Source organism: Centroberyx affinis, unplaced genomic scaffold, assembly GCF_046629955.1.
Source record: "Centroberyx affinis isolate AG114_WGS23_722 - 3 ecotype Tasmania unplaced genomic scaffold, CSIRO-AGI_Caff_v1 ptg004098l_1, whole genome shotgun sequence".
NCBI lineage: Eukaryota > Metazoa > Chordata > Actinopteri > Beryciformes > Berycidae > Centroberyx > Centroberyx affinis.
This window is the reverse complement of record NW_027281878.1, coordinates 95,001-107,006: the sequence shown is the minus strand read 5'-3', so window position 1 is coordinate 107,006 and position 12,006 is coordinate 95,001. Positions and strand designations below refer to the sequence as shown.

General features: G+C 40.4%; 1 protein-coding gene across 2 annotated transcripts in view; it reads left to right on the top strand.

Annotated features, from left to right (window-relative positions):
- kctd16b (potassium channel tetramerization domain containing 16b) overlaps positions 1–12,006 on the top strand; it is an 87,870-nt gene that overhangs the window by 52,161 nt on the left and 23,703 nt on the right. The window contains exon 4 of one of the 2 annotated variants that reach the window (XM_071542410.1): positions 4,017–4,066. The exons of the other annotated variant lie outside the window; for it this stretch is intronic. Coding sequence (XP_071398511.1) covers positions 4,017–4,066 — 50 coding nt within the window. The remainder of the gene's footprint in view (positions 1–4,016; positions 4,067–12,006) is intronic. 2 annotated transcript variants of the gene reach the window in all.

Sequence of the window (12,006 nt, the reverse complement as noted above, 5' to 3'; positions counted from 1 at the left end):
GCAGTTTTCATGAGAGAAAAAATGGAAAGTTACCCCATGCAATCTAGCTTGTTAAAGGAATGGCTTTGAAGTAAATGGAGTGGCTCTAACGCTTTTGACATCTCTTTGATGTCAAATTTCTCCCCTCAACGCTACTCATGTAAAAGGAGACAACAATTTGCATTTTAAGTAAATCCAGAGTAATGCTGTAGATATGGTGTATGGAACAGAATATTTTATGTAATGACCAAACAAGGCACAATATAGCATGCAGGATTTACTTTACAAGCTAATGCAAAACACTGCAGTGTAATGTCCCCAAAAGCAGCCACAGGTTGACTCTGGATATCTGACGAGAGGATCGGCACCAAAATCATCTCTGCGTCTCCGACAGATAGTTCTGTCCGGTGTGCATGCCAACGCTTTAGCATACAGAATGTTATGTAATCGTAGGCGATTAGCATTATCCAAAGTATGAAGATTAGGAATATTGGGTGAGGTGACCAGTGGGTCAAACTCGCAAAAAGTTGGACTAGTCCTTTAAGTAGCAACTGTTTGAATGGCTTGTGGGACATTTAATCATGTTTCTCTCAGTGAATGTCTAAGAACTTTGTTTGTTTGTTTGTTTGTTTGATTGTTTGATAATCAAAAATAATGCACAGCCATCAGTCATGCATTAATTAAAATCGAGGATAACAGATACATTTCCACTCAAATAACGTAATAGATAAGTTATTACTCATTACTCACTTCAAAAGTAATGTCATTACTTCAATTACTACTCCCTGGAAACAGTAAATCATTATACTACTCATTTAATTACTTTTCTTTTGCACCTCTGAAGTTGGCATAATCAGCATAATTAAAATTCCTCACCTGTGTGCTTCTGTGTCAATGATCAAGGAAACCAAACAGCGTTGACGTCCAAAGTTCCTGTCACTGATTTGCTTAATGAAACCAAAGTAGAAGTAGAGACAGCAGACTTCACTGCCATCTTTTCATCAGCTGGCTCAGCATGTGGCTGCATCAATGAAAGAGGGAGTCAACTAATTATGTGGAAAATGGTGATAATCATAGTTTTTGAAAAATTCAACATCAACCTTATATTTAGAGTGGGTCATAAATAAGTGATTTTTTGATAGGTAATGGTAATAATACTGGTAAAATTGGAATAGTAGTTCTACTACCCAAATCTGTGCATAAGAACATGATGGGGTTACCTACATCATTTCAGACACAATTTTAGGCCTAAATGCTCCTTCCACACTGGATTTCAAGATTGGGCTTTGTCCACCTTGTACTATGGAGTCCGGTTAAAGACCCAATAGGTGATTATCATTCAGAGAATGCCAAGTCATGGATGTTCTTCCGCAGTTCGAGTTCCCAGTGCGAGCAGAGAGAAGCTTCCTTACAGTCTGATGTGCTTGACGCTGAGCGATAAATTAGGATGCACAGGTGTTCATTTTCCCAGCTGTTTCAAACATCTCTGTACTATCAAGTGTAGCGCTGTTTAGACATGATGCATCCTTCTCACAATTCATCTTGGGGCTTCCAGTTCTTTCTCGTCGGCCAAGTCACCATCCGATGCATCTTTGGTTATCTATCTTATATTCTTATCATATCTTGTTGTCTTTATCTGTCCTCTGCCCTTGTGTTCATTCGTTTTGGAATTGTGCTTCAGCTGTTAGATAAGACATCAAACGACGTCAAACACTGAGGACACACGACTGCACAAGAACGCATATTGAGAAAGATCCAAACTCCTGACCTGTTGACCTGCCATCAGGATTACGTCAATCTTTATTTTCAAACAAATCTGGATAGAATCTGAAGTGTGAGATGGCCATAGCCAATGAGTGAAAAAACTAAACAAAATTGAAGAACAGCGGTGATAGCAGTGTTGAGTAGGGTACTGAGTTATTTAACTCATCTCCATAGCCTGTTTTACCCTCTATTTTGCCTGTCAAGATGTATAAACACAAGGACATTTACATTCTAATTCGGTGCGCACAAACAAGTTTAATGCCAAGTGAGTCGGCTTTGACAGAAACATCTTGTGATCAGATAAAATGCATCATCATTCAGTGATCCTTGATTATTTAAGCCAATTTAGCCTAATAATCATTAGCTATCCAGCTCATTTATGTCTGTTTATGGTGGCTTTGTGATAACAAACGTGTTGTTTAGAGGCTGTATCTTGCATCCCTGTGGATCCAGTTATTCGGTGTGAGAAACACCTCACACCCCTGCCTCATCAGCAACTGTGCACACCTTTCTGACAGAATGTGCAGAAATTATGTAAAGACCTGTCGTTTAATGGGACCTGCTCTCTGTTTTCAAAGCCTGCTGGGATCTTAAAAAGTCTCTACGTTTGTAGTCAGCATGAGAAAATGCCCAAACTCTACTGCCAGTGCATTCTCAAGGAGCCCAATCAGAGTGTGCTGGGTGTCTTAGCATCTCATTACAATGATGGGAGACTGGATCAATCTCTCTGTCCCTGAGATCATTATCCAGCCATTCTGATTCTGCTGCTGCTACCAGACAGACTATTACTAAGAGATGTGTGTAACTCATCGCACCTCCGAACATCATTCTGCTTCAGAAAGTCATTTTGTTCCCATTAGTGCATTTCAAATGAGTCTGCTGATTTATTTTTGTCTCGCCACGTGGGTTTCTAAGGATAGCCTTTGAAGAAAATGTTGCATAATATCCAAATTAATAGCTGGACTGCAGGAACAGAGTCACGCAGAGAAGTGAAAGGCAGATCGGACTTGCGTAATATTTATGCGCTCTGAAGTGTACATCAGTCATTCATTTATTCATACTTTCTATTGGAAAAAGCAGAAAAAACACATTGTATATGATAACAACTCACAATCATAGCCTGCCAATATGAGACATGAATTCAATCCCCAAATGGTTTACTTGACCTGTATTTCACATTAGAGCTGTTATTGGAGTGGGCCGGCAATGCATCACTGGAAACCAATGATAAGTCGACAGAGAGCACTCGGGCATTTTAACGTCTCACCGAAACCACCCACACAGCCCGACCCCAGACAGGGCAGAGCGGAAAGGCGATGAAATGAACTGCGGTCCGGTAGCAAAATTCTGTATTTCTCTTTTTTTCTTTTTTATCTGCCCTTCAGGAGAAACCAATGTTCTGTTTCATATTCATCCCACCTCTTCTTCAGATGAACATAGGAGTGTGGTGGAGTGTGTTTGAGAGGGTCCTCTGTGATTGTCTGTTCTGCTTTGTCTCGCCCACATCCCCTACACACACACACACACACACGCGCACATGCACACACACACACACACACACACACACACACACACACACACACACACACACACACACACACATACATCGATACACTCATGTGAGCTCACACACATACAATCAGAGATACAAACATAGACACCACACACACACAGACGTAGAAACATCATACAAATGCATATGGACACACACACACACATTCTCTATCTCTCTCTCTCCCTCTCTCTCTCTCCCCATCTCTCTCTCTCCCTCTCTCTCTCTCTCTCAATTGATTGCTGTAATCAAACAGCAGGCTGTAGCCAGGTAGTATGGGAGCGCAGTGCTATTTTCCACTTCTCCAACTCATTTCTATTCAATATCCCACGCTGGGTGGAAGACTCTCATTTTCTGTACAACCAGGTCACACAGTGAATGAGGTCACAAAAAAAGGGAAAACAAAAGGCAAACACGGCAACGGTTCTGGAGAAAAGACACCAAATACTCTGTAAAAAAGACGAGGAGGAAAGACAAGATATGTTTGGATGGAGTATACGTGGGTGGCAGAGAAAATGACACAGTGAGGAAAGGAAAAAGATGTGAACTGTGAAAATGATTGGGCCTTGCTGTTTGTTTATTTATTTTATTCTGGCGCATAATGCAGCAGGGTTTTTTTTTGTCTCTTTTAAAGAGAGAAAATATTCCTTGTGTATTCTCTGGCATGAGAAAAGACAAGTGACAGAGAGCACACAGGTTAATCGGCTGGCAGGAAGACAAGCTGGCAGACAGGCAACAGATAGGAAGACGGACAGGCAGACAAGACAAGGTGCTTCACAGCAGAGACAAAGGCTGCATTCACACCGCAGACCTTCAGGCTCACACTCAAATTGCTGCTCATGGCTGATTTTTTATCATGACTGTTCATGTCTATTATAGGATGCAACCCGTATGTGACACCAACATGAACTGACAGCGGTGTTGAAAAGGCGCCTAACAGGACAAGAGTAGCAATAACAAAAGACGTCACATCAGTTGTTGTACCTACACTTCTCCCAATCGTTTTGGACATGTTTTGGCTATGGTATGTGCCATTGTCTCAGGTGAACGACGTAAGATTGACTTATATATATATACTTACATATTCAAATACAAGTCCCATGTAGGTTGCATACCTCAGATTTTGATACAGATAGGAATTGAAAAAGTGACTCCATGCAACTTTTTTGCTGTTCACTCTGATTAGAAAACAGAAAAAGATTTGGAACAGTTTCAGCTGCAGTGTGAACGAAGCCAAACAGACAGACAGAGAGACAGACAGGCAGGAAGACAGACAGAAAGGCAGACAGAGAAATTAGACTTTTTAGTGCAGACAGACAACTGTTAAATCATACTGCATTACATTATAGCACCTTAGAAATATGCCACTTTGTGTGTGTGTGTGTGTGTGCGTGCGTGTGTGTGTGTGTGTGTATTTGTTCGATTTTTAGTTTGTTGGCTACTATCCTTCCCCTGTGTCCTTCACACTAAGCACTGGTTGTTTGATCTTGTGAAATGATTATAGGAATCTGTGTATTTGTGTGTGTGTGTTGGTGAGTGCAAACAGAGAGGCAGAGAGAGGCAGAGAGAGAGAGAGAGAGAGAGAGAGAGAGAGAGAGAGAGAGAGAGAGAGAGAGAGAGGCAGGGGACAGTCAAAAAAGAAATAAAGCAGAGGAAATAAGAGACCATAAGGACACGAGAGAGAAAGGAAGAAAAGAGAAGTGAGAGATAGAGACAGAGAGAGAGAGAGAGGAAGAGAGGAGGGGAGAGAAAGAGAGAGAGAGACCAGACAAAAACATAGTAAAAAGATAGAAGAGAAAATGAGAGCAAGTGAGGGAGAACAGATGAGAATACGAGAGCGGGAGAGAGAGAAAAGGAGAGAAAACACAAGAGAGAGGGAGGAGTGTTTGGGACAAAGAGAGAGAAGGAGAGGGAGACAGAGAAGTGTGTGTGTGTGTGTGTGTGTGTGTGTGTGTGTGTGTGTGTGTGTGTGTGTGTGTTTGTGTGTCTGTGAGTGGAGGCAAGATTAGGGAGGCAATATCAGACTGTCCATCAATGTCACAGCGTCTGTGTCCTCTGTAAGCCATTTCATCCATCAGCCAGCAGCAGCTCCCAGGCTGCTCACCTGTTCTGAGATGTGACACCCAAACCCCCCACTGCTCGCTCTCACACCCGGACCCGATCAGGACTTTCTGCTACGGATGCTAATACTGATAACTTAACTCTCTTATTTTCTTTCTTGCAAATCACAAATGAGAATATGCTGGAAAAGGAGAAACAGAATGTGCTGTAGAGCATAGAGTGAAGGAATGTAATAAGAAGAAGTGTACAACGTAGAAAGCAGGATGTTGAAAGTAGAATGTAGAAAGTAGAATTTAGAATGCAGAGAGTGGAATTTAGAGCGTAGAATGTAGAAAGTAGGATGTAGAATATAGAAAGTTCAATGTAGAGAGTCGAATTTAGAATTTAGAAAATTGAATGTAGAATGTAAAATGTAGAATATGGAAAGCAGAATGTAGAATGTAAAATGCAGAACATAGATAGTAGAATGTAAAATGTAGAATATAGAAAGTAGAATGTAGAAGGTACAATGTAGAGTGTAGAATGCAGAATATAGAATGTAGAACGTACAATGTAGAGTGTAGAATGCAGAATATAGAATGTAGAACGTACAATATAGAGTGTAGAATGCAGAATATAGAATGTAGAAAGTTCAATGTAGAGTGTAGAATGCAGAATATAGAATGTGGAACGTACAATGTAGAGTGTAGAATGCAGAATATAGAATGTATAACGCACAATGTAGAGTGTAAAATGCAGAATATAGAATGTAGAAGGTACAATGTAGAGTGTAGAATGCAGAATATAGAAAGTAGAAGGTACAATGTAGAGTGTAGAATGCAGAATATAGAAAGTAGAATGCAGAACATACAATATAGAGTGTAGAATGTAGAACGCACAATGTAGAGGGTAGAATGCAGAATATAGAATGTAGAACGCACAATGTAGAGGGTAGAATGCAGAATATAGAATGTAGAACGCACAATGTAGAGGGTAGAATGCAGAATATAGAATGTAGAACGTACAATGTAGAGTGTAGAATGCAGAATATAGAAAGAAGAATGTAGAAAGTTGAATGCAGGACGTATAAAGTAGAAAGTTGAATGTAGGACGTAGAAAGTAGAAAGTTGAATGTAGGACGTAGAAAGTAGAATATAGAATGTAGAACATACAATGTGGAGGGCAGAATGTAGAATACATGTAGAAAGTCAGATGCAGAAAGCAGAATTTGGAATGCACAAAACAGGACGTAGAATGCAGGATGTAGACTGCACACGTCAACTTCCTGTCTTTCCTCTAAATTCATCCCCACCGCTGACTTTGACAGGGCGATTAGAGCCAAATTAACATAAGCCTTCAACACCAGACATCACATTTCTGCTGCGTATTCTTAACACCGATGCTAATAAAAATCAAAAGTGCTCCTGCTACAAAATCCCCCCGTGCATCATTGTCTAAAAGTGACATCACTTTGAAGACGAAGTGAGCAGATTACAAGCGCCGCACTCCACCGAGTCTGAGCTGATCCAGCTATGATTAACCTGGTCATGTACTGCAGGTAAGGCCCCCCCCCCCACAGAGCCAGTCTTAACGCAGAACTACCGCCTCTGTATCCATATGTTAATATCTACTGCTTCCGCTCCGCTCAGACAAGTTTTGACAGAAAGTCTGTCGGGCACAAGGCGAGACTACCTACAGGGGTCCTTCAAGGCCGTTTTGTAGGCTCTATTTTAATTGGTTTGGAGAATAGCGAGGGCTTTTCAGGAATATTCACAGATTAGTGGGCTGAAACTCTGAGAACGTCCTGATTTAAAAGCATAAAACCAGGAGGCTCAGCATCCGGTTCCAAATGACTTACAGAAAGTTTGTGCATATAGGATAGTCTTCATGATTTTTATCCTAATGAAGGAGCTGTATTTTTAGTTTGGACAGGTACTCCACACAATTTAAATGTAATATCAGGAGATTCTAGAAGACAAAACCTGTAATATCTGATACCAAATCTGCTTATCTCAGTCTTCCACCTTGTGTTTTATCAAGATCCATATGCAAGATTTGTCTTGCCCTTACATTATTGGATTGGTTTATGTAAATTATGACACTATAATGCCTAGTCTAAAAAGCCACGGGGAAAGTCAAACCTATATCAACCATGTGATGTGCATTTTTTCCACACATGGCTTGTTTTCTCAGCATATGGAGTAAAATCTGTAATGAAGGGTTGGCGGTGTTTCATACCAAGAGACTGATGGACACAATTTGATGTTTAGTAAATACAAAGCGGAAACTAAATTGTGTTTCTTGTTCCTGAGATCAGGCGCCACTGCTTGTCCACTTCGATTTATTTTCATGTCATTTTTGACATTTAAATGATTGTGTCTTTTAGAGATTTAAGAAGAAAAAAGTAAAAACACAAGACAGTTTACGGGGTCCGTGAAATAATCTATTTTAATTTGCTTGGTGAGGAAACTTTTTTTTTTTTGTTGTATTTACATCAAATCAGTAAGGTGGAACTGTGAGAAGATCAAAAGTGTCAAATCAAACCACCATCATCATCATCATCATCATCATCATCACAGTAATCGTGATCTCGAATCCCCAGCAATACCATCATCATCCACACAGTCATCACAGTCATCGCATTTGTCGTCACAGTTATCATGATCAATCATGTTACTAGTAATCATCATCTTGATCATCATCATCATCATCAACAACAGAAGGAGTTTCAGAAGTGAAAACCACACAGCGATTCCTACTTTGACGTTGCATATTTCACCAGAAGTCACGGTGTGTTACAGTCCACAAACTGTTGTCAGAAGGTGTCAAGAGGTGTCAAAGCCTTTTGACACTGACAGATCGTGACCACTAAGGGTAAAAGCATTTTTTAAAAGCAGCCTCATGAGTTTCTCTCTCCCTCTCTCTCTCTTTCTCTGTGTCAACATGTGCGTGTTTTTCATTTACTGCCATGAAAGAGAACATCCATCATCTTTTTTTTTTTTGGTTTGTTTATTGGTATTTGGTCGACCATGACAGCGCTTTATGAAGTTGTGCTGCTCGGTGCTAGAAATCACTGATCTTCACCATTTTCTGGCTCTGTTTAGGAGAATAATCTGGTGGGATTGCTCACTCCGGGCTTCAAATAAGATTTTCAACCCTATAATTCTCTTTGGGGAATTTATTCATTTCCTGCTTGATATGCATGCTCATATTCAAGGAGCTCAGAAGTGACAATGGCGCGTGAAGTGCTCTCTATTCATTCTCTCTTACAATGCAGCTCGGAACGGAGGTGTCGTTATTTCAATTATGTGTGTAAAGGAAAATAAAAGATGAATGTTTACCCACAATGAGGGACCGCTCTAAGAACATTTATTTCTCTAAATGTCACTAAGCTGACTCCTGATGATGATAACGATGATGATGATTTCCATGCACTTGTCCACTGAAGAGAAGGATGGGAGAAAGAGACAATAGGGAGCAACTTCGAAAATAACAGTTTGTTTCTATGTCTCTTGTGAGACATTTCTTTCTCTCATCAGTTAGTTGATTTCTTTCTTTAATTTTCTTTCTGCTCCTCTGCCTGTCTCTCCTCTGTCTCTGGCTGTTAAAACATTAATGGAACCATTCTCATTTTGCTAAATTGACAAGTACCATCTGACTCTCTCTCTCTGTCTTTCTCTCTCTTCCTCTCCCCTCTCGCTCTCTCTCTCTCTCTAGCACGATGTTCTCTCCATTTACCTCCATTTACATGTCATCAAAGTCCATTAAAGGGCTGTTCATCAAACAAGCCGCACTATGTCATGCAGTGACACCCAGTGAATAATGCATCATTTGAGACCGGGGTGGGGTGGGTGGGTTGTGGGGGGGGGGGGGGTAAATTAGTGACATTGATTCAGAACCAGGTTTCCATTGATTACCTCTAAGCTGACAGAGCATGGAGAGACATTTTGAAAACCTCGCTCCCCTCACTCCATACGGAATAAGTATGAAATATGGAGAGAGGATGGAGAAAAGAAAAGCAGGGCGGTATAATAAAGACAAATTAAAGGCGTGTTTATTTCACCGGCTCGCTGAGATTGGATGGCTGTTGCCTTGGATACAATGCGTTTAAACTGAGAGGTAGATAGAGGGAGCGCAATGGACAGAGACGGAGGAATAGGCAGAGAGAAACAGAGAGAGCGACGGCGGGACACACCGTTTAGCATCGTGCCTCTATCGATTCCCTCCTGTCATCGCTTAGGTAATGGCAGAGAGAGACTATTTACCAATTAGGAGATTAGGGATGTGGTCTATCTCGTGCGGACAGCTGGATGGCTGGAGAGTGAAGTGTGTGTGTGTGTGTGGTGTGTGTGTGTGTTCAGAAAAGAGGCCAATAAGAGTCCTCAAAATTCAATACCGCATGGAAGGCAACATATGGTTGACAGAGCATAAGAGTAAAAGAGAAAGACAGGAATGATTCAGAGAGATTTCCATTCCCTGTTTTGTCCTGCTGAGTCAAAAGTATTGCTACAGGGAAGTGGCATCTGGTGCATGACATCCTTCAAACACACATGCACACACACTCACACGCACACACACACACACACACACACACACACACACATACACACACCTTTACGACTCGCCAACATCTGCCTCCTGCAATCACCACCCATGCCGCGATGCGCTGACGAGCCTTAGCGGGATTATACTTTCTTTCCATCACATATAGAAAGCCATAAAGTGACTGGAGGGATAGTCATGCACCAGTAAATTCACTAGTGATACGTGTAGTGACACAGAAACGAGTTATTACAGGGTTTTTATTAACCTCCAAGACACCATTTGTCTTAGAAATAGGGAATCAGGCATATTACTGACAGTATGGAGTCAGAAAAGAGGGATTTAGACATTTTTTTGAAAAAGAGGGTCAAATTCTGAATTTCTGTATATTGCAATAATGTCCAGTGGTACATTAATGCAGAAAGTTGATGATATCTTCAGTTTAAGTCCTAGAGAGGATGTTTTTCTTGGCACATGTACTGTATGGTAGTCCAAAAAGTTATATGTCCAACTTAGATGCAAACTATGGCAACGCAACCCCCTAAAATTTTTCTGTGATTTTTGTCTTTGGTGGCATAGCCATACAGCTAACGTTTGACTGTTCATTACTTGCATATTGAGTTAGAGGAATGCTAAATGTCCAGCCAAAGTCATATATCAGAATCTCAATTCCACTCCGAGTAACACTAAGTAAAGATAGTTTTCGTGATCCAAACTTCCACTGGACAACAGCACAGAGAGGCTGTTTCGTTTGATTGCCTCCCATGTTGCTCCTGCCAGGAGTCGTATCATATAAATGTTTTCACTCCTGGTGGGGAGATGAGGAGTACAGACCCTCCTACTGTGCCATCTGGGCTTATTACCGGACAATTTTGTTATTGGACAGTTGAAGTTTACCTGGGGGAAACTGGCAGATGAGGTCTAAATGTGTGTATATGCTGCATACGGGAGGAATAACTGTGTTTGTGCCTGTGCATTAGCATGTATTTGCATTGATACTCGAGTGCATACTGTGCATGTGTGTTTGTGTTTGTATGCTGCAGAATTGATTTAAAACAACATCCTCTGATGAGTAGCCTTGAGGCATTAAATACCGCTGTTGTGTTGCCGCGCCTTCCTTCCACCCCAGTAGCAGATGCTTAGGTTGAAGATATGTAGAGAGTGGCTGGAAGCATTCGCAAAGCAGAACATTTTGCAGACTGCACTGCAAACATAAATATCACCCTTGATCAGCACAGATTTAATGTTTGGCTGACTGGTAGATGTCTGCTCATCCATGTGGAAGACCTGGGCTGGGAAGCTTCATTTCAAAATGTAATCTATTTCAGATATTATTGATGATCTGCATGAAATTCATGTTTCATTCCAAAATGAGGCACCCTCCATTTGAAAACTGACAAAATGATTGCTGGCATATAAGTAAAACTGACTGTTGAATCATATTAGATATGTTTGGCGCTTAACTTACACACTACTGACAGTTTAGATGATGTATTTTGAAATATTGAAGAATGAACTTTAAGTAACATATTTCCCCAGAATGGAAATATAGCCTTTTGGAATTTGGGATTTTTGAATGAAACCCTTGTAGACAATAATTCAATTCACTGGATTGCTCAAATTTAGTAACAGTCTGGTGACTTTCAGTTATGTTTGGATTACTGTGCCTCCAAACCTGATACTATATTAAGTGAAAAAAGACTATTATTCCACTTTACAGACTGAAATTTGAGCAGTCATGGCCATTTACACCATTTATAACAATAATTAGTTATTTCAAGATAGGTGAAATTATGTTTGAGTCTATTTGTTCTGTTTTCAAATCTGTTCTCAAAGTAACGGTTAGCAAATTCTAGTAATCAGATTATGTATCTCGCAACTTGTGTTTTAGTTACACACGAAGAGGTCTATTCCAAAATGCTATATATCCATTTTAAGAATATGTAAGTAAGAAAAAATCATTAATTGAAGTTCATTTCTCAAAAATAAATAAAATATGGTTAATAACAGACAGTTACCATTTTCCAAATATCTTAGCTATCCTAGCTATCTGCAGGAAAGTCTTTATAGTTGTTTTTTTTATTTTTTACTTTTGATGATGTTTGATGATGTTTGATGGTGTTTGTGTC